Below are 23,765 nucleotides of genomic sequence, written 5' to 3'. Positions count from 1 at the left end.
CCTCCCCCTCTCCCATGTCCCCCCAGAACTGTCGGTCCTGTTGTTTTCTTCTCCGGATTGTTGTCATTTCTTAATAGTTGAAAAGTATTCCATTGTATGTTTATACCACATTTGTTTATCCATTCATTGTTGATTGACATTGGATCGGCTGCATCTTTTGGCTATTGTGAATAGTGCTCTTCCCTGCATATTGATATAGGTATAATTCACCATCACTTTGTAATGTTCTTATAAAAAATTAATAAGTTATGTATTTCATTCGACTCTTGATAAATTTTACCAGTCTTCAAAAGGCATTTTATCTACTCCTATATATTAGTTCTTATTTTCATTAAAATGTATGATATTTTCAATCATCTCTTATTTAATGAATTGTTAATAACTAGGATAGACATGCTATTCAATATTTCAGATTTCATTAGAAATAAAAAGTTATATTAAAAAAATTCTTGGTCACTATTAAAAAAAAAAAAGAACATTTTAAGGTTTGAATTCCTTTTCTTAGATTGTGGGTCCTGTTGGTATAGTGGTTATATGTTGGGCTGTGGTCTGAAAGGTCAGTTGTTTGAAGCCACCAGTTGTTCTATGGGGAAAAAATGAGGCTTTCTACACCCACAAAGGGTTATAGTCTCAGAAACTCACGGGGGGCAGTTCTACCCTGTCTTAATACAGCCACTATGAGTCAGAATCAACTTGCTGGCAATGAGTTTGGTTTGCTTTTACCCCCTTATTTGCCAAGTATTACCATAGGGGAAAAAATAAAACCAGAAACTCAAAATAGAAACATAAAAGTAAGCTAGAGCAAAAAGTAAAAATACTGGAGAAAGAATAATGAAAATATATTTAAATGTAATGGAAATATTTATTGAAATTACTAAAATGAAATAATTAAAAGCTAAGGTTAACAGAGGTTGAAAAACTAGAGGATTAGAGAAAAAGAAATGAATGAAAAAGAAACATGGAAAAAGAAGAGATAAAAGATCAAAGATAACATTAACATACTAGGAAAACATAATAAAAACAGCTTAAGAGACTAAACGGAGGAATACAGAAATGGTGAAGGAGGTACACTTAAAAAGTCATTTATAAATTTCTTGGATAACTGAAAAGTTGGAAATTTGGGTTCCCCCAGAGGCACCTTGGAGAACATTTTGGTGATGTACTTCTGAAAAATCAGCCCTATAGGAAACCTATAAAGCACAGTTCTACTTTGACATACATGTAGTCACCATGTGTTATGTAGTCACCATGTGTTAGCACCAACTAGATGACAACTGGTTATATGAGCTCGGACTCATATATATGTACATGCACGGTCTCTAAAATAAAGTGGTTGAGGGTGGAATTATGCTCAAGAGGATGGAGTTTGGAGATACATCATGTAGAAAACAGGTTAACTATCAAAATCATATATATTCCAGGTAGAAGAACTCAGAAAATGGAACTCTGGATCAATCTAGTCCCGGGAAACAGGAGATGCTTGCTGTCTTACCAGGATTGGTTTCCTTCATGAGCCGATGAGGATGTAACGTAAGTTAAAAAACAAAAGCAAAACCTCTTTATTTGGTTCCTGTTCTGGTCAAATCTTTTGTGTTCAAGAGATGCCACTGTTGTTGTGAAAATGGATGCGGTTTCAGACTTACCGTATATACTTGAGTATAAGCCGACCTGAATATCAGCCGAGGCACTTAATGTTACCCCCAAAACTGCTGAAAAACTCGGCTCATACACAAGTATATATGGTACCTTCCAGCCTGGACATTGGCTGCTTTGGCTTTTCCACCATTTCTCACCACTCTTTCGAGTACCAAGACTTACGTTTTTCTTTGAGGACTGCTCTTTCTAGCCCATAGTTTAGTTGGTGCCCATCATTCCTCTTCTCTTCTACCCAGTTCCCGGGAAAAGTCTATTTTAGAGGATTCCACGGATGCGTCAGGGACTGGCTCAGGAATGGGCACGCGTTCATCTGGGTCCATGAGACCTGGGCTCAGCAGGTTCATTGGCACTGCTGCAGAAAAGCAACACTGTCCCCTGGCTGTGGTGTGGTAGGAAGCCGCAGAGCTACTGGGGGCCACCCTAGGGCGAGAGGCTACAGGAGCCTGCTTTCTACGTGACGGAAATCTCTGCAGAAGAGAACAGACATGCAGAGCGGATGGGAGTCTTTCCTAATTATGCTGAACGAACATCTATCCAGCGATGCATAAAGCTCTGTGTCTCCCGAGCTTCCGGGGACAAGAGCCAGTAAATTCTCCTCATGTTTAAATCAGGTGGATTAGGCTTTAGTCACTTGCCACAGGCAGGGTTCAGGGCAAGGGGGTTCAAGGTATATGGTGGTTGCCGAGGCTTGTGGAGTTCCATTAATCAAGTCATATTATTCTGAAACATTTTAAGAAGATATGAAAGAGCTTATCATTCTTTATCCTCTCGTCCCCCCCACCAGCCCTGAACTGCTCTCCTCCCTTCCCCCATACTGTCGTCCCAGATACAATTCTATTAGTCTACTAGATGTTGAAGAAACGAGTGCCCTTACAGCCCCTTCTCCTCCCTCCGGGCAGCAGCTGATGTGAGCAGCGCAGGCAACACCAGGCAAAATACGATTTAAAGAAAAAAGAGACAGGAAAATGTATCAGTTATAAGCTTTTTGTTTCTTTTTTAGAATTTCAGCTTATGAATTTATCTACACCCACTATAGTCATAATTACAATTTAATATGTGCATACAAAAGCTATGTAAAAATCCATTTTTTCCCCCCAAATATACAAATTTTCTTTTTGGATAGTTCAAAACATTCCGATCACAGATTTCAACAGAGTTTTAGGCGGAAAAAAAAAAAATCAATCTAGCAATATCACTTAACACTGTTTGCAAAACAAGATCTTCCAATGACTGTAAATCTTTCCTATTTTGTAGTGTTTCTTTTTCTGATTCTCAGGGCATGAAAACACAAAGGGGGGGGAACAGGTTTTCTCTGAAGAGAGCAGCACAGAGGACTCCTGGCTCTGTGCTCACCTGACAACTGCCAAGTCAGTCAGGAAGAAGGAACCCAAGAAGAAAGAAACGGCGTAGGGTCAGCTCATTCATGCCCTGATATTTTCTCTAGCAACAATACCTGTGTAATTACATAAAGTGTCTCCTTTCGTCTTACATTGTGCTCCGTAATTTACATGAGTAGCATCTGCATCCTGAGGAGGACCGATTGTCTATTTGATTGTCTTGTGCATCAGGTGGGCCAGCTTTGCCACAGAAAGCCACACACAGCGGTTTACCTGCATGATATTGCTCTTGAAGGCGGCATTAATGAATGTGGAAACACATGATAAATGTACACATTTTGCATCTGCAAACATTTATACAGCACACAGTAAAAATTCTGATGAGGCCAAACCTTTGATCCCCTAGTCTTTTTTGTTTTTTCCCATGTGTGTGTTTTTTCATGTAATTTTTTTTTTTTTAAAGATTAAAGCAAAATGTTTCAATTGTAAAAAATACATACCGGGCAAATCCTTACCTGGGTAATAAATATCTACATCACAGTATAATAAAATTTCTCCTCTATAAAATTTAAATATGGATTATAGTCTATCGCTATCAAAAGAAACACTAGGCTACTATTTCCATATTATTAAAATAACAGGAAAAATTATGAGCTTATTTTAGGACCTGACACTATAGCCGTTGTAAAGGGCAAAGAGATTCAAATGTCTGTCATTGCCCTCCTTTTTTGGGAGAGGAAATGCTGTTTTGATGACTCACTTAAATTCAGTTCATGAGAAAGGTTTAGCCTTCTCAATGCTGGTTACAGTTCAAAAACCGTAAGATCGATTTCATAATTTATGACTCATGCAGCAAAAGGTCAATATGACACGAACAGGTTAGAGTCCCACAGAAGAAGAAGCAGGGCTCGCCGACGAGGACATGCTTTGCGGGTGCTCAGCAGTTAGTCCCGGGGAGGCTGAGTCTGTGGAGGGGCGTAGTGTGGAGAGGGGCAGGGCTGGCGCATCTGGTCACAGAAGAGCAATCGGCGAGTGCTGCTGGGTCAGAGTGGGGGTGGCCGGAGCGCCCCAAGGCCACACTGCAGGCGGAGGGGTGTCCCTCAGGGCATCCGTGTGGGGACATCACTGGACTGAGGGGTCAACACGTCAAGCGCGTCATTGAGGACCAAGGCTCATTTGACTAGAAAAAGCTCTGAGGTGGCACGTGGTGATTTGAGCAAAATCACGAAGAAAAGATTTCACTTTTTTTTCCCTCACTATTTCTGGAAATACTGGACATCTACACTGAAGAGCAAAGTACACTTGAGGGAGACACACACACACACACACACACACACACACACTCACACTCACACTCCACACCAGTCATCTCCAAATGTGAACTGATGTGTAAGTCGGATCCCAGTTGCACAGATGAGCTCTACTCTACTGGGATGTCCCCACTGGAGACAGATGCAAGGGTGTTTCAATCAGGTTCACACTTGATGTGAAAGTCCTGACAAGTTAGGGAAAAAACAAACAAACAAACAAACAAAAGGATTAAAATCTAGAGCAAACCCCTCTCAGGCGAGTTTTAGGAGATGGAGTTTTGAGATGCTCTGAAGTACCTCAGTCACCCCAGGAGGGAGTTTCGTTGCTTTGACCCCTGGAGTCATGATCCTTTGGGTCCTGACAGCCTTTTCTGTCAGTGCAGGCACACGGAGGCTTGTCCTGCTCGGCAAAGAGGATTCAGCCTCCAACTAGATTTTCAAAGCAGCAGTTTGCTTGTTGGAAGCAGTTATTTAAGGGGCCGACGGCCAAACATGACTATATTTTGGGCAAGCTGGGTTAGTATCGTAGATCCATTGAACTGTTTGGCCAATTTCCAAAGTCCATCCCCAAAGCATTTGAATTTAGCTGTAGGTCAGCTCTGGATGCGCATGTGGACCTGGGAGTGTCTGAAAGAAGAGATTCTTCTCAGTGAGGAAACTTCTCAGGGGTGCCCCTGTCTGCGGGCCATCCTTTCCCCCACATTCTGGATTACCCCAGAACACAGGAGGCAGGTCAGCTTTTGTTTCCGCTTCAAGGTAGTACTCCCAGGACGGAAAAGAGAGGGGGCTGAGATGTTAGCATCGTGAGCCCGTAGGGAGAGTGGCTGGAGGCTAGCCAGAAAAAGCCAAACCGAAAAACAACCAGCAGAAAAAGTCAAGGTAGGACATCTGCCCCATGGCCTTCATGCTTGTCATTTTCAGTGCAGCCCGTCTCTCCTTCTCTGGCTACTTAGCAAATTCAACAGTTGATCATCTCATTTCCTTTCCCCCAGAAGCCAGAGTCCTGGCTTCAGTTCATTAAGCATACAACTTCCCTCCAGATTAGTTCCATCAAACTTGGGGTTTCGGTTCCTCACCCCCTCTTTCCAAGGCCATGCTGTCTTCTTCTCAGTGGCCCAACATTAGGTTGAGACAACATCAAATCTGCTTTGTTTTTCCCCCACCCAAACCACTAATTGGTCCAGACGTTCACTTAATGAAACCAGAAATACGACAATGAAAGGAACCATAAGATAACCAGGTTCTCTCTCTTGAAATTCATACACTATGAAGGATGGGAAGGGTTTCGAGATCATCGACTTCAATGAATCATTCAACAGGTGAGAAAACCAATTCCCCAAATCACATGTCTTCCAACGGACAGAGCACAGACTCGAACTCAGGCCCCAGGACTCCTGGGCCAGTTATGCTCCACCGAACTTAAAAAAAAGGATTCGTCAACTTGGTTTTCACAGTGACTTACATTCCTTTGTTTTCAGGTGAACCTCACTGATATGGCTTATATTCCCCAGTATCTCCAGGATAAGGCAGTAAAAGGCAGGCAAACGAATGTTTGTATCTACTATGCCAGAAAGATGAGGTACATTCAATTGCATGGGTACATTCTTTGCCCATTGTCTGAAGTTGAAGTGATGAGGGATCACCTTTTTTTCATTTGTAGAGTGGGCACAAGCTACTCCGGCAGAAGGGAGGCAGATGGGTCGGGGGAAAGATTGTACGTGCACATAGTCTCCAGGCCTTTCCTGTGACTATCAGTTCGTGAGAGCCCCAGTGGTGAAGTGGTTACATGCTTGGCTGCTAACCCAACGGTCAATGGTTCGAACCCACCAGCTGCTCTTCACGAGAAAGATGAGGCAGGCTGCTGCTGTAAAAATTACAGTCTTGGAGCCCCAGTAGAGGCACTTCTACTCTGTCCTGTTGGGTCGCTGTGAGTCTTAATCAACTGGCAACTGGTGGTAATAGTAGTGATAGTGTTCATCAGTCAGGGCAGTGTTGCAAGAGGGACAGACAGGGTCTGTGAGGGGACCGGTGGCTTCTATGGTTAGTGACAGGCTATCTAATACCTCAGACTCCTAGGGGAAGATGGGGACTAAGAAACATTTGTGAGTCAAGCTAAGAGCTTGAGGATCAGAGACAAGCCGGGACCAGTCATCCAACCATCAGGACCCTAAGGGACTCTCAGGACATGGCATTTCCTTCAACTGAAAAATCTGAACACACTCATCTCTCCTTAGAATTATTCCAGAATGAGACACACATTTCAGCTTGTTATCTCCCCTTGATTAGAAGATTTGCTCCGTAGGGAAATCTGTTGTCAGCTCAGCAAAGATGCAATCAGAGTGACTAACTTGGGAGATGATAGATCAGATGCCATTGAGAAACGACAACATCCTGTAACGAAGTTTGATTTGTGTGGAAATTTTCTGCAAGCCTAAACTGTAAAGAAGCCGTCCTGCTGTGAGGTACCGCTATGTGAATTTGGGGAAACTGGTGAGTTACTGATGTTGAAGACTTCTAATTTTTTTGGGCTCACTGAAAAAAGGTCCCTAACCCCCTATCCCATGGGTCTCGATCAAATACCCACACAACTTTGAGTCATGCTCTTGTACAATGTGAGCTCTATCATCAGGTTTAAAAGTGATATTGAAAGAGGCAGCTAACATTCACAGGGCAAAAATATTCCTGTGCATTCGAAGTTATCCAGCTGGGAAAGAAGGAAGGAAGCTGAAAGCAGAAGGCTCTTGAATGGTTACACATTTGCTCCATACTTCCTCTATACGGCTGAAAGCCATCTCTAATCCTGCCCTGGTCAAAGAATCATGATTAGGCCAAGGTGACAATACCATCTTGGTTTTAAGGGTTCTTTAGTCATCCGCCCTGGGTGGTGCAAATGGTTCGGCACTCAGCTCTGAGCTGAAATGTTGGCAGTTGGAGCCCGCCCATAGGTACCTCCTGGGACAGGCTTGGTGCTCCGTGTCTGAAAGGTTGCCGTCTTGAAAACCCTGTGGATTAGTTCGACTCTGTACTCATGGAGTTGCCATGAGTTTCAACTGCCTCGACGGCAACGAAGAATAGCCTCAGCTTCTGTGGTGCCATGATGCTTGCTGAATCTCTGACCAGACACAGAGGGGAGCTGGTGATGGCTTGGTGCTGGTGAATTAATGATGGTTTCCCTACCCGCCCCCCACCCCACCCCCCGCACCTGTAAAACCTCCAAAGCATTCACATCAAAGGACTAGAAAACAAAATGCAATAGTTACAAGTACCCGCATTCAAGGGGCAATTTCATCCATGTCTATGCCAAGGACTATCTCCCTTTCTCCCCAGAAAAACCACCCACCCCCAACACAAAGGAAAACAAACAAACAAACAAACAAGAAGAGCTAGGCAATGGAATGAAATGACACCCAGTAGTGCTGTAGGAATTATGAGAATGAATTCAGTCTGTCTAATCTTCAAACACTTCCAAGAACAAAGGGGGGAAGAGTTCCGTGGGACATTCCACCTTCATGTGCAGGAAACGGCTGGCGTGGCAGGCTCCAATCATCCGCAGGTCTGTCACCTTCATCAGGAGTTTTGGCCAAAAGTGTGTCACGTGGTGTTTTCGGTAATTGATATAGTGTTCAAAGGCCAGCAGGAAGCTATCTTGGTATTTTTCTATTCTTTCAACACAGGCAAGCCCTGGGCGATCTAAGAGGAAGAAAGAAGACAGATGTTCCTTTGGAAGTGGGAAGAAGCATTCTCGCCTTGTTTTATCCAAGGTGGTGCAAACACCTTACTAGCTCAACTGCTAACTGAAAGGACGCAAGTTTGCATTCACTTAGAGGTGTCTAGGAAGAAAGGCCTGGCTCTCTCCTACTGAAATCCAGCCGGCAGAAAACCCCGTGGAGCATTGCTTTACTCTGAGACATATCGAGTTGTTTGATGTGGAATGAAGTCATTGACCACTGGTTTGGCTAATGGGAGAGATGCACATCTGCGGACTCGGCATTTCTTAGGAATGAATGTGGGTGCAACCTGAGAACTCTGGGGCATCAGGGACCAAGATACCAGGCTAGGGATATACCTTATCTGAAAGGAATCACTGTTCTCTTCAGATATGTGTCCTTGGTCTAGAGAAATTACCTCCTTGGGTGTGGACCGTGCTGCCTCGCTCCTGGGTAGAGTAGGAGATGGCTAACCCAGACGAGATACTTTGCCTATTAAGAGGAAAGACTTGCCTTTGCACAGGCTGCCTGGGAGAAGGTGGAGGATAAGCATGGGCTGGAGGACAAGGAAGGATGGAGACAAGCCGGGGGCCATCCCAGCAGACCCGGGAGCGTAAGGAGGAATGCCAGACGGTCGGAGATTTTCTTGAAAACGACACACGTACAGACACTAGCTAATCAATTGTTTGCCAGCGTGTGCGTACCCCTTCCTTTCTCTCTCCTCATACTGTTAATAACATTGCTATCTGCAACGTGCGGGTGGGTAGCATTGTGGGAAATTAAAAGGGGAGAGGAGCCATACTAGCATCATGGTGACAAGGAAAGAGCTGTCATTGGAGAAGAGCAAGAAGTGACCTTGCCCCTGGGAATCCTCTCAAATCTTGTGTCTCCCCATAGTATGTGGAAAGCAACTGAAGCCAGCTGAAAAGACAGCATAAATAACAAAGAATACACGAGAAAGCCAGTAAGTGTGGAATGGCCAGGGCGCAAATAATGATCACTTCTCTCTTGGTTCTGTCTCTGTAGTTCCGGTTAAAGGAACTCCCATGTCAAGGGTCCTGCTCTCTAGAAATCCAAATCGGATTCGTTTAGTGTACAGCCGAGAGATGCTGGAGAGTTCCTCAAGGTTATACAGGGAATATCGATAGGGTACAAGTTTGAAATCTTTAAGCATGATTCTAAGTTAACAAGGGAGTGTTAAAGAATTCTCATTTTCACTTGTGGCTGAGATTTTGCCTGGATCTGCAGCCATTTCCTGACGAAACATTTCCTGAATTCTACTGAACACGGGCCTGGGTGCTAGGCGTCCAGTTAGATCCATCACCATTTTCTATAAAGGCATCTGCAGGGACAGACAGGTTAGTAAGCACGGGGTCACAAAGCAGTGGCAAGTGCTCAGGCAGAGCTAAATTGAGAGTGCTCTGAAACGTGGATGGTTCTGAACTGCCTCCTGCTCAAAGATGAGCATTCCTGAAAGACTCCTCTAAAATTTGCATTTATTATTTATTATGACATGATCCAAATAATATCCTCATTATTAGTACCCACCTTTCTTTGGCTGGGAATTAGAGGTCTTGATAATGAGCCAAGGCAGATGAAAGATGGCTACAAGTTCTTTTTCATGCCAGCCACCTAGGTAGAGGTGGCCTATTGAAGCTGGACATGTGTGGGAGCTTCTTTGGGCCCCTAGAGTGTGGCAGAAATGATGCTGTATGGCTGAAGACTGGACCCCTCAGGGATCTGCTACTTCCGCTTTCATGTGCTTGGACAGTTTCCTGTTAGACTACAACAGCCATACAAGGTGTGTAACCACTCTGCAGAGGAGAGGCCACAGGGAGAGGGGCCTGGGCTGTGCTGGATGCTGCAGCCCCAGCTTCCGCCATCTTGGATGGTTCAAGCCAGTGAGTTTTGAGGTGCTGTGTTACACAGCAATGGGTAACCACAACTTGAGTTGCAGCTGAGCCAAGGACAGATTTTACATCTCCCTACTGGTTTCCAGTGGACTGCTCACACCGATAGCCTATATACCGTATATACTTGAGTATAAGCCAACCCGAATATCAGCCGGGGCACCCAATTTTACCACAAAAGCTGCATTAAAAATGTGCTGAAAAAAACTCAGCTTATACAGGAGTATATACGGTATATAAAATTAGAAGAATGCAGGCTTGGGCATCTACAGGAAATAGGCTAAGAGCTGCCCACTGAAGGTGGGACGTGGCGAGGAAGCTTTCAGATGACCCTCTTGGCTCTATCGCCCTACCCTAAGAGACTGCGAAAAAACATCTGGCACCTGACAGCCTCCTTCAGTGCCCAGTTCATGGGTGACTCCCTCATTGCATGTTGAAGGAGAGTAAAGTATGGTTCTGAAGCTTCAGGGAGATCCATTTGTCCACTGAATGATTTCGAATGAACACTAGATGTGCCAAAGCTCTGTGCAGACTGACTTCCCGAGCCCGTGCACACTCACCTGAAGACATCAGCAAGACGGCCTGCAGTAGGGCTACTTCCGTGTCGTCCAGGTTGAAAGAAGAGAGGGACATGCCCAGGTCAAAGATGGCGTCCGACACCACCCCAAGACCCCCATTTTTCAGCTGGCCACGCGTCACTGCCATTTCCCCGTTCAGCGTTAAAGTCTCACTTTCTGGGTCATAGCGCACAGCAGCACGAAGGGACATGATCTCCATGCAGCAGCCTTTCAGGAGGATGATCTGGTCTTCACACGGCAGCTGAAAAGAACCAGCCCACAGGTGCAAAGGACGAGGGGACAAGTGTCAGTCAGGAACCACAAGCCATCTAGTCAACTCAACAGACACAGCACCCTGGTCAACATCGGAGCCCTGGATTCTGTAAGAACGTGCCCTTTCCCTGCCTGCTGGGCTAGCGGCCTCGGTCCGCCAAGTAGGTGGTCATTTTCATCTGCTTTAATCTCCGCAGTGTGCATGTCTTTTATGAGACATCATAGGAGGACTGCAGTCTTGTGTGAAACAGCGCTATCTAACCCCTCAGCTTGGGGTGTGAATTATGACTCTGACTGATAATTACTGGAAAGCAGACTATGGTAAATTAACCTTTGTGTTCTCTTACACACAGCCCCATGCCTGCTACGATAGAACTCCAGCGTGGTGGGGGGTGGGGTGGGGAAATACCAGTTCCATTAACTGTTGGCACTTTTGTATCTTATTAGAAAAAAAGAGTGTGTGCAGGGGGTCAGTTTGCTCCTTGGTTTTGGCCTTGACTCCTAGAGACCTGTGGGAAACGAACCAGACCCTGCCATGCCTCGCGCCAGCTGCACAGCCATGGCTCTGTTGGAGGCAGTTGTTTCAGCCATTGTGTCAATCCACCTCCCCGAGGGTCTTCCTCTTCTCTTTGACCCTCTAGTTATACCAATCACCATGTTCTTCTCCAAGGACCCTCCTGATGACAAGTCTAAAGTCTGACTTTTATAACTCGCTGTAGGAAGATCGTAGTGATTCTGTAGGTCTGGGGAGAATTGCCTCTCTGAGTTTCTGAGACTTTATGAGAGTAGGAAGCCTTATCTTTCTTTCCTCCCAAAGAGTGGCTGGAACTGTTGACCTTATGGATTACAGTTCAATGGGTAACCACTACTGAGATGTTGTCAGTCTGTGATTCTATGCTTACAGGAGAGTCAGTACAGTGACTTTCTGAAAAGAAAGTCTGTGGGCCCAAGTTTTGGCCTCACTTCTGCCCCATAATGCACTGGGTGACCTTGGGCAAGGTCTATAACGTCTCTGGGTTACACCCATCTCTAAGCAACTTACTGCATATACTCCTGTATAAGCCAAGTTTTTCAGCACATTTTAAATGCAGTTTTGGTGGTAAAATTAGGTGCCTTGGCTGATATTCGGGTCGGTTTATATTCGAGTATATACGGTAATTCCAAATGGCTTAGCTTTTTTCTACAGAACAAGCCCCAATCCCATGGAATGGCTTCTGACTCATAGTGACCCTACATAGGGTTTGAGGCTCTGACTCTTTTCAGGGACAGATAGCCTCAACTTTCTCCCTTCGAATGGCTGATGGGTTTGACCTCTCAACATTAGCAGTCCAACACTTACCCAACTGTGCCAGAAGAATAAAAGTCAGCCATATTTGGCTCTAGAATCGACATGTCTAAGTTCTCTCCTCCCCACCATTAAAACAAAAACCAACCCACTGTGATTTGCTTTTACTAATATGCATCCCTCAATGACATCCTTGAGTTCCTGGCCCAGGCACGTAGTATGAAATTGAAAGCTCAAACTTGGCTAGGTCTACAGTAGTAGTGGAGAACTGACTGAAGAAGTAGACAGAGGGATGACTTCAATGCCAATGGCAGTGAATCTCTGTCTTCACCTTCCTCAGAGTGATCTGAGGGCTGATTGAGTAGGATCACTGGGCTACACCCATTTGGCAGGAGCCTTGGTGGTGTAGTGGATTACTTGTGGGGCTGCTAACTGCAAGGTTAGCAGTTCGAAATCACCAGGGGAAAGATGAAAGTCTTTACTTCTGTAAGAAGTTAGTCTCAGAAATCCAACGGGGCAGTTCTGCCCTCCCTATGGGGTCTCTCTGTTCTCTGTTTACTCGAGCACTGAGAGGTCTAGGGTGGGACTGAAGTTTTGCATTTCTCACAAGTTCCCTGGTGATGGTCCCCAGGCCCTATTCTTGAGAATCAGTGGCATAGAATACATCCAAGACAAATGACCAATTACCGTAGTTCAATCAGATGAAACCATTTATGCTTTTATCTGTCACAAAGTATACAGACTTGTGTAGGCCCCACTTTTATAGACTGTCTGCCTACAAAGTAGAACTTCAAACCACACCATTAGTTATTGGTGGTTGATTCAAATTGAATTAAAAGCTGAATAAGACTTTGCAAAGGATCACTGATGGGCTAAAACCCATGACAGATGTCCTTTTCTGTTAAGAAGAGAAAATCCTGAGTGAGATTTGTTTAACCACACAGGCAAATCATTTCTTTCAGTCATCTGCCTAAAGGATTTCTTTGTGATAAGGCTCAAACAGGGGCAGGGCAAGAGGCAGGGAGCCTCCACAGACTCTTCCTGTCTTCTTAAGAAAGCATCCCTCAGGTTGACCAATAAAGATGGAGGTGCCCCGCACTCTGACGTCTCAGAGAGCTGCTGTGACAGCAAGCACCGGGGCATGGGCCTGTGCGTTTCCAGCAGTGCTGCCATCAATGTGTTGAGAGTCTTGCAAAGCTCCAGGTATCACACAACCTTTCCAGGGTGGGCTGACCCAGGTTTGAACCGAATCATCTGCAGGAGCACAGTGTAACAAACTGTAACAGAGGCCTCAAACTGGGTCTGTGAGAAGTCGCTGGCCCCCAGCACCCAGCACAGTTGGGGTCTTGAACTCATTTTCACAGGTAGTTCAGGGGCTTACTCAGCTCATTTCCTTCTTTTGTATTCGAAAGAAAGTGCAAAAGGCTAAGAGAGGTCCTTTGGAGGCCCCCATGCTAGAAATGCATGGATTTCTGTGGTAAAAGTGGCCCTAATTTTGTGGAGACAGAACAACGTCACCACCAGCAGAATATCAGAACGATATTTCCCACACTGTAGGATATCAAGATTGAAAGAAGGATCAAATTCTGAAAATGAAGCAACCTGTGGTAGTTACATAATCTGTTGCCAATTTAAGATTTAAGAGTAAAGGGGTGGAGTTTAGCCTGTCAATCAGATCACAGCTTGATGACCTCATTTGGAGGCACCAAGGAGATAAATAGATCGCTGGAGGTGGGACACACACTCACTCCCTGCGAGACATTCCTGTGGACAAGACACATGAGCTACGCTAGAGCCCTGGAGCTGAAGGAGCCACGTGGAGACCCTTCCACTGTTACTGGATCCATAAGACTTCTCACCCACTGGCTTGTGTGTGATCTTCCTGCACTCAGTGTCATTGCATGTGTTGCATGATTCTGAAGAGGAATTTATAGATTGGTATTGGACATATGGGCTATATCGGACTTATGGACTCGATATGGACTGGGCTGGGATGTTTTCTCAATATTTAATTGCTCTTGTATACAAAGCTCTTTCTTATACACACACGAATGTCTATGAATTTGTTTCTCTAGTCTACCCAGACTGACACACAGGCTTAAATTTCTGAGGAAAACGTGAAGAGAGAAGCTTGTCTTTTACACCTGGACTTGGACAGTTCCACAGTGACCCCTCACCCGCTCCACAGTGACGAACATGACCATACTCTGAAAGCACGGATGAAAACTCTGTGAAGCTCCCTTCTACGCTGACACCCATGCAGTCGCTGTGAGTTGAATTAACTTGATGTCAAGTGGTGGTGGTGACAGACTCTCTGCACTATGACGACGAGGTCACTAAAACCATCTTATACTAAAATATTTAAACGATCTATATCCTACAGCTGACAGTAATATGTTAGTTAAATGGGGGTGCTGTTCTGTTTCTCTATTTCAATATTGATTATGCAGGTGTGTGCCAATTTGTAAAACATTCATTAAGTTGCACGTTCATGATATGTACTTATACTTATAGGCAAAATTAGAAAAAAAATAAGAAACTGTAGCATTAACTACAAATATATTATGTTTGACATTACATTAATATGATGACCCAGACATTGTGCCAAACACTTTCCATATATGATCCCACTTAATTCTTCCAAGACACACACACACACACACACACACACACACGAAAGTGGACAATAGTAGGCACCAAAATGCTAGTAATGTTATCTTGTTATGATGATTATCCTTATGAAGTTTCAGACATCTTCAATGAGCAGGTATCTAAACTGTAATAGATGGTAACTTGGAAAGAAGATCGTGTGAATTGCATATAAAATTTGATGCCAGCTACAGAAATAATGAAAATTCCTCTGTTTGGGCTCACTGCCTCGTAGGTGTGATGAAGTCTGTTTGATTCCTGGTTGTATCAGGTCCCCTGGCCCCTGGGAAGCTTAGGTTAAGAGGGAGACAGATGCTCTCTCCTATCCTCCTAAAGCCGATTGTGCTGTCCTCTGGGAGATGGTGTTTGGGAAAGCTCAGAAATAGGGAATGAGAAGTGTGTCCATTCGTGTCTGCGGTCTCTTGGATTCTAGCTGGTTTCCCTTTATTGAAAACTCAAAGACACAAATGAGCTAGTGAGCAAAGGCAGGGGGTCATCCAGGAGAGGCAACTCAGCATCCTTCTAGGTGAGACCAGAATCAGTTAGCACTTGGTAGCTTACATAAGAGGCTCACAGCAGTACACAGTCTCTCTATTTGGTACCCTTCTGGGTCTCCTTGGAGGCGTGAAGAGCAATAGATTGGTACCTCATGAGGTTTATAAAAGAGAAAAATTCCCCAGAAAACAGTCAGTCCCACTTGGTTCAGAAATAGAAGACCAGAGGCAGAAAGAGATTGTACGAGATGAAATAATAGAATTATGAGCTAAAATTTAAAGAATACTTATGACCTAAGCACTGTGCTAAGCACATTACATAAGAGCATAAGTAAAACGAAACAAAAAGGATGACTACAAGATCACAGAAATCTTAAACAAAAATATCAGAACGTGAAGCTATTGTTTCTCCATCTATCCTCTATCTAGGTGCATACATTTCGGAAGGCAGTATTTCCAACTCTCCAACCATTCCATGAAGAACTCCCTGCCTTTGGTTTATACCACATCATAACGGTAGCTTGGGCATCCTTGAAGCACTCAAATCAGGTTCCTTTCAAATGTTCTTTGAGTTTGGGAACCAAAAAGAAGACAGAAGGGGCAAGATCCAGACTGTGGGTGAATGGGGTGATGTTTCCGAGGGAAATTTTCATAGGGCAATCCTTGCTGCCCTTGAAGGAGAAGGTGCACAGTCATGCTAGAAAACAACCAATCCAAACATGCCTGCACAGCCTTCCTGGCCCTTCTCTCAGCAGTGCAGTTGTCAGTTTCCCTAAAACTTCACAAGAAGCCCCTGCAATTGTCTTGTGCCCTTCTGGGAAATCGATCGAGATTACCCCCTTGGATCCCATAAAATAGTCTGTAAAACCTGAGCTGACTTCTCTGCTTTGACTTGAACAGCTCCAGGAGATCTCCTCAGAAGTCACTGTTTTGATGGGACCTTTTTTTCGGGGGTGGGGTGGGGTGTCTTAATGGGACAAAGATAAGTCTATTACTAAGAGCACTTGTCTGCAGCAGCCATGGACAGGTAACAGAGACACGCTGCAGTCTGCTTTGGTTGGAATAAACCTGTGTGTGTGAGAACTGCAAGCATAGCAATACTCTTGGACTTACTCTTGTGTATTATCCTAGTTAATTCTTCCAACAACCTTACAAATAGTACCTATTTTTGTTCCCATTTTAAAGAGGACGTAGCTAAGGCTTAAAGACTTTAAATCACCGTCTGAGCTACTCGTATTCTTGTCCATGCAAGTGACTCCATAGTCCATGTCCTCAGTGACCACACAGCAGGGCTGAAAGAAGGGTGCAGACTCTGCTGGATAAAGGCTTTCCTGAAGATGGGACAAGAAAGGGTGACCTTACAAGAAAAGAAGAAAGATTTAAGGAGATATTAAGAAGAACCTAGCTCTGTGGAAACCATTTAACTTATTCCTGAGGATTAAAAACAACCATGTGACTATCTTGCTACGAGAAGGGACATAGATCACATATTTGGAAAAGCTAAATTTGTTTCCTAATTTTCCCCATCTGGAAAATGGGGTTAATATTATTTGTCTCTGTGGATCATAGCAAATTATGGATAACATTGTGATGAATTGGAATTACAGAACACTTAATTGTGTTTATGCAGAACCTATACATAGGCCAGAGGCAATTGGTTGAACAGAACAAGGGGATATGGAGTGGGTTTAAATTCAAGAAAGGTATATGTCAAGGTAGTATCGTTCACCAATCGTACTCAATCCGTATGCTGAGCAACTTAACCAAGAAGCTAGACTGTATGGATAAGATTGCATTGTCAAGATTGGAGGAAGAATGGTTAACAACTTTTAATATGCAGATGATGAGTCCTTGCTTGCTGAAAGTGAAGAAGGCTTGAAATATGGATAAAGATCAAAGATTACAACCTCCAATGTGGATTACACTTCAACATAAACGAACCTCCTCTACACTGGGGCACAAAGTTACCTCACGGTTAAGGGAGCAAATGTTGAGGTTGCCAAGGATTTAACTTTTGTCAAGTCCAAAATGAACACTCATGGCAACAGTGGTCAAGAAATGAAGACAATGAATTACACTGAGCTAATCTGCTGCGAAAACCCTTTTTAAAGTGTTAAAAAGCAAAACGTCACCTTGAAGACTAAGGTACATCTGACCCCACCCTGCTATTTTTAATTGGTGAATACTAAATGTGAAACCTGAATGAAGTTTGATGCACATAGGAGCATGAGAGAAGAAATGATGCACATGAATTGTGACAGACTAGCAGCAAAGAACATTGGATATACTATGGACTACTAGAAGAACGGACAAATTTGTCTTGGAAGAAGTATAATCAGGCTACTGCTCAGAAGAGGGGACCGTGACACTTTTTATCTCAGATACTTTGGACATGTTCCATGAGGGATCAGTCCCTGGAGAAGGACGTCATGCTTGCTAAAGTAGAGCTCAACATAAAATTGAAAGACCTCAAAAGAAGTGGGCTGGCACAGTGCCTGTAACAATGGGTTCAAGCATCGTGACCACTGTGAAGATGGTGCAAGGCTGGGCAGCATTTTGTTCTGTTGCACATAGGGTCACGATGAGTCAGAAATTCAAGGGCATCGAACAACAACAATAGCTATCTGCTGATCTGTTCTAAGAATTGGATATAGCGAGGGTGACATTGAGCCTGGTAGTTAGGGCACAGTAGGTGCAGAATAAATGGAAGTTATTTCTGTCATTATTTCCCTATGCCTGGAGTTAGGTGGATGGATAGGATTTCGATTCATCTCCTGTGAATCGGTTAATGATGAAGGTGGAAAATAAAAATGAGTGCACTTTCATTTTGTATGGACATAGCTTTCCGATGATCAAATCCCTACTCATTAATTTTAAATAATAAATAGTTCCCAACATTCCTGGAAATGGGTGGAACTACCGTGAAAGAATAATGCAGAAGGAAAAACAATTTCCTCACCTCACAAAACATAGGCAACTTTTTGGCAAAATCCACCACTCGAGTAATTGCTGGTGTGATGATTTTTGTAAAGTGGCTGAAGGCTTCCAAGTCAACCTTCCCACCTTCCGGGGCGTTTACTATTGGCGCTTGTCCAATGTCTTCAGGCTACGGAAGAGAAATGGAAAAGTTTTCAGTAAGGACGTGGAAGGGACCCCCATTTATCAGAGCTCCTTCATGTGACCGAACATGTCTTCTGTGGAGTTCGCAGATTCACTCTTCTAGGCGAAGAGATATGGTGATTTCAGGAACAGGTTATAATGCTCCCAGGATTGCTGGAGAGAGGTAGACAGGGAGTGGAGAAAGAAGGGAAGGGGAGGAAGGGGGAGATAGATAGACAGAACAGGAATTTGGGCTCTGCTTCTCAATACATAGCATGGATCCGTGGGCCCGGTGACACCCATTCTTGAGCATTTTGTGTGTCTGCATGGAGAGGTGGGCGAAGCGTGCACTGGGATGGAACAGAGTGATGATGGGGAGCCTTGCCAGTGCTCTGTCGACCCAGACTTGCTTCTGGCCACCTTCTGGGGCTCCACGCTCCCTTCTGCCCTAGAGACTCCCAGTTTGAGGTAGTCTCCGTAGGCAGAAAGTAAAGGACTGTGACTGCTCTATGAGAACTGAGTTGTGTAAACCTGGCACCCGGCAGGCAGAGTTCATTCTTTAGGATGCAGCATCACCAGCGGACCTGCTTGCTGAAGAGCCCATGCCTCAATCCTCAAATGGCACGTAGCAGCCAGAGTCATTAGAAATGCCAAATCTCTGGTTCCTCCCTGACCTAATGGATCAGAATTAGCAATTTAACAAGACCCAAGGGAGTCACCTGGGCAGGTAAAGCAGAGTCTGGGCAGCTCAGGTCTGTGATTCCGATAGCTCTGGGAGCCATCGAGCTCTTTGACTTGGCATTCAGTGATCTTCGGGATGCGGCTTCTCTTAGGCTACCTCCTGTTTTCACCAGAACATTCTTCCCTGAGGCCTTTCCTTTGTCAATAATAACACCCATTGACCTGTGACCTAAAAGTGAGCCAACGAACCCCGGTGATGCTGTCGGTGCTGTCAGGTAAGCGCTGGACTATTAACCTCAGAGCTGGTGGTTCAAAGCCACCAGTGGTCCCTTGGGAGACAGAGCAGGTGTCTCATCCCATAAAGATCCACAGTCTTAGGAACCGTATTTAGGATACTATATATAGGCCTTGGCGCAGTGGGTTTGGTTTGGACTAGAAGTGAAGCAGCCCCCTTGTGTGAATAATCTCAGGTGGTTCCCACACAGTCCTGATTTTTAGAGCAGCCAACAGGGAAACAGGCAGGTCAAGGCTATCCACCTTAGCACTGGGGTCTAAGTCCCTCTAACTCCACACACAGGTTCTTTGTACCACACAGCACATTTCTCTGAATAGAACAGCTTCTGACCCCGACGTCAAGACTTTTACATCCAGGGAATGTTTGTTCATTTGTGGTACAGATCTAATGGCTACCAGGGGTGGGAAGGGCAGGAAAGGCAGGTAACAGTTTTGGTCCACCGGGACTGGAAAAGTCACACTACCCAAGACAGGGCTACACAGCCGATTGAAGTACCTGCCACCGTTTCACACCTGCGAATAGGTGAACTGGCAGAAACTGTGTGACAGATGCATTTATAGCACCTGAAAACTTTTTGACAGCAGGGCATAAGATGTCTACTTCTCTTTATGCTTCCCCAAGGGAGAAAGACGAGGCTTTCTACTCCCATGAGGAGTTACGGTCTCAGAAGTCCGCAGGGGCAGTGCTATATGATTGCAATACGTTGGAATTGACTGGATGGCAGTGAAGTTTCCTTCCTTCCTTCCTTCCTCCCTCCCTCCCTCTCTCCTTCCTCCCTCCCTCTCTCCTTCCTTCCTTCCCTGGCACAGTGGGCTGCTAAGCCCACATTCAGCAGTTCACCAGCTGCTCTGTGGGAGATAGATGGCACTTTCTGCTCTGCCAAAGATTTATAGAAAGCCTATGGGCAGTTTCTCCCCTGCCTTCTAGCGCCGTGCCTATAGGGGTGCTCAGAGTTGATGGGCGCCAGGACGGTGATTTAATATTTTGGCTTCATGCTAGCCTTTGGAGTCCTGGTGCCCCAGTGGTTAAGTTTCCCAGCAGTCTGCTTTGGTGAAGGGGAAAGCCTGTGGGTCTGGTCTACTCTGCTCTATGGGGTTGCCACGGGCTGGAATCTGCTCGATGACAGTGGGCTTGGTTTTGGCACTCCTCCCTCTACCCGCCTCTCTAGTGGTCTTCCAGGAAGTTGGAGATGCGATGAAGGACATCACAGCTCTTGGCCACTTACCCACTTGGTGAGTATCCTCTTTGCTTAGAGCCACAGTGGATGCAAGGAAAAGGCTCTGGTCTGTTTTAGGTATGCATAGGGTGAGCAGGATTAGAGGTTCCGGGCTTAGTTGTTGGGCTGCTAACTGCAAGGTCAGCAGTTGAAAACCACCAGCTTCTGTGGGAGAGAGATGAGCCCTTCCACTCCTGGAAGGAGTTACGCTACCAGACATGCCCAGGAGTCACACCAGACTGGATAGCAGTGAGTCGGGTGAGTAGGAGGGATGGATGGGCAGGTGGGATGGATGATGGGGCAGGTGGAACTGACACTATGCGTAAGACCCCCCAAATACCAAACCAAACACATACCCATCTAGTGATCCTAATAGGGTTTCCAGGAACAGACAGCTTCCTCTTTCTCGCTCAGAGCAGCTGGTGGACTTGAACCAGCTATCTGGGCCGTTAGCAGCCGGGTGTCTAACCCCTGGTGCCACCAAGGCGCCTTTTGAGTCGGCCAAGCACGTCTGAATTCTTCACTTGCAGAGCCACAAGGGCCAGACCTGTGACAAGACTCTGATCCAATACAGTTGTTCCCCAAAGTCATTATGCATCAGAAGCACCGGATTTTCTACCTCCCACTTCCCAAGAACTCCTGATTCCAGAGGGCCGGGGTGCCTAGAACTGTGCATTTCTAACAAGCTCCCAGGTGATGCAGATGCCGCCAGTCCTGGCACACCCTTCGAGACCCACTGGCCTGCAGTAGCCACCCCCAGCTTAGAGCTCAGTTACTTGGCTTCTCCTTCTCACCCTGCACCCCGTTACTTGCCACATTGGATTTTTAGCAGGAAGGAAAGCAAAAGATGACTCTTGGGTGCTCTTGTCACCTTTCCAGGGTCAACAGGAGCAGCCCCCGCTCTCTGAGGATGTAGCAAGAGCCACGCTTGCAGCCCCAGGGGAGGATTTAAAAGCATGTTACATAACAAACTCTGGCAGCACGTCCCATTTTTTTGGATTACCCAGCAGGTTCTGCGGTTTGTTTTTTTATTTTGTTCTCTCTTTTTCATATTAGAGCTTGACGTTTTGAGGCCATGGCTGGCCACTGGCCTCCTGGCTTTCCCGAGACAGATAGGGTCAATGGGCTAGTCCATTCTTGATTATGGTAATTAATGATGATCTTGCCTCTCTCTCTTCTGTTTCATTCTCCTCAGTAGATCGAACTGCCATGGGGACCTTGGTTCCTCTGGGTCTCCCTCTTTTCGAGAAGTCCTGGCGGTGCAGGGGTTCTGCCACCGGCTGCTAACCCAAAGGTTGGTGATTCAAGCCTCCCCAGTAGATTCGCATAAGAAAGGCCTGGTGATTTGCTTTTATAAACTGTACAGCCGGGAAAACCCGACAGAGAAGCTCTACTGAGTGGTCACGAGTACCCAGCTCTCCGGCAACACCTTTTTCTGTGCCCCCTCCCCCCTGGTCCTTCAGAACGCCTTGCTGACTCTTTATAATGACTTCTCGCTGCTGACTACGAGGCTTGTCTTACCTGCCTAGTCCACTTGCCAGTGTGGTTTCATAGATCAGCAGGTCAAAGGAAGGCGAGCACCCATTTTAAAAGGGCAGGACATGACCTGCACCAGTCTGTCTGTCTGTCGGACCATGATGCCTCGCTCTCATGCTGTGTGAGGCTGGAAAGTCAACTAATTATATTTCAAACTCCAGCAGGGTCTCCCACGGCAGGTGTCAGCATAGCTTCCCCACTCAGACAGACTAGGAAGAAAGGCTTGGCTACTTATTTTCAAAAAATATCCCATGGAAACCCCATAGATCACAATAGATGACTATTTGATGGTGTGCCAGAGAAGGGGTCCCATGGGTTGTTCTAAAAGTTCTAAAAACACACAGTTCGAAAATCCACAATAATGGATTTCAGCATGCCAGCGATCGTGAAGATGGTGCCGCGTCTTATTCTCTTGTCTTTGGAGTTGCTATGAAGCAGAGTTGGCTCCCTGGCGGCTAGCAGCAATGAAACGCCGATTCTGACTCGTCGTGACCTGGGAGGACAGTTTAGAAGGGCCCCTGGGGGTTTCCGAGACTGTGAGTCTTTACAGGAACAGCGACCCTTGCCTTCCTCCCGAGGGGCAGCTGGTGGATTTGCCTCTCGGACCTGGCAGTCAGCAGCGGAGTGTGCAGCCCGCTGTACCAGCAACAACAGGGGCTCATATACACACAGGTGCCAGATACATTGTTCTTTTAGAGATCAAACTATTGAAGTCAACATGGCTGTGGTCTGGTTGAATCCAAACAGCTCCTCATTGAATACTGGTAGATGTAACTTGATTGTCTGTAAATGATACGCAGCATTCTGGGAAATGTCTGCATATTAATACTGATGTTAATCATGTTCATTAACTTGTGGGGGTGTTTGGGATATTTGAATCACCATCTTTGGTATCCCTAAAATATCAGATCAAAAGAAGAGAATTCTGAAGGGAAAGGGTAATTTAACTAAAATTAAACTTCTAAATATAACAACTTCATAAGCATTTCTTTGGAAAAGTAAATAACAGGGTAGAAAAAAAGATGTACTTTGTAGCTTCTGGGTATTTATTGACCAATACAATGACTAGACGTAAAAGCTCTCTGTTCAGATATAAGAAATTAAGGTGGAGTCCTGTAACCCTAGTTTTGACTTCCTCAAAGATTTTTACCTTAGAGGTAAAAATAACATTTTCTACAATATTTGGATGATACTACGAATTACAAATCGTGCAAATACTTGGTATCTGTTAAATCGATTAGATAGATCACTAGAGTGGACAGTTGTGTAATCCACTATAAGGTACACATTTGCTCATGTGCACACCTACGTTTTGTGAATGTGCACAAGCTCAGATACCGACACGAGCGCTCTGGCATGCAGAGCGACAGACAGGTGTAGACCTGGGGGACAGTCGTCTGGTTCTGCTTCCTCTCTCCTCTGCTCTGAGGGGATGGCCTGAGTCAGCCCAGCTGCTTCCCTCCAGTTTCCCTTGCTTGCCTGCCCTGCCCTTTCCCCTTTCCTTCCTGATTCTCCCCCTCCCCCCTCCTGCCTCCACCATTCCAAATTCCACCTGTGCTCCAAGCCATGGCTCCAGTTCTCTTTTTGAGGCCTTCCCGGATGACCTGAGTTTGAGATGATGTCTACCTCACCTGCAATTCATGAGTTGATCACTCATTTGGCAATTATTATGACCACTTTTAACTGTAGTTATTTAAGCTCATGCGCTTCTTGGGAGGGAGCAAAAGGGCTTAGTTGTTGGGCTGCTAACTGCAAGGTCA

General features: G+C 45.3%; 1 protein-coding gene across 3 annotated transcripts in view; it reads right to left on the bottom strand.

Annotated features, from left to right (window-relative positions):
• Positions 1-7,554: 7,554 nt before the first annotated feature.
• THRB (thyroid hormone receptor beta) overlaps positions 7,555-23,765 on the bottom strand; it is a 463,054-nt gene continuing 446,843 nt past the window's right edge. For all 3 annotated transcript variants that reach the window (XM_004704028.2, XM_045297409.1, XM_045297408.1), the window contains 3 exons: positions 18,138-18,284; positions 10,481-10,739; positions 7,555-7,993 (listed from right to left, as the gene is read on the bottom strand). In XM_004704028.2, coding sequence (XP_004704085.1) covers positions 7,752-7,993; positions 10,481-10,739; positions 18,138-18,284 — 648 coding nt within the window. In that variant the 3' untranslated portion in view covers positions 7,555-7,751. The remainder of the gene's footprint in view (positions 7,994-10,480; positions 10,740-18,137; positions 18,285-23,765) is intronic.

This window comes from Echinops telfairi, unplaced genomic scaffold (assembly GCF_000313985.2).
Source record: "Echinops telfairi isolate 266 unplaced genomic scaffold, ASM31398v2 ScPeMD7_7420;HRSCAF=8458, whole genome shotgun sequence".
Taxonomy (NCBI): domain Eukaryota; kingdom Metazoa; phylum Chordata; class Mammalia; order Afrosoricida; family Tenrecidae; genus Echinops; species Echinops telfairi.
This window is presented reverse-complemented; position numbering and strand designations above follow the sequence as displayed.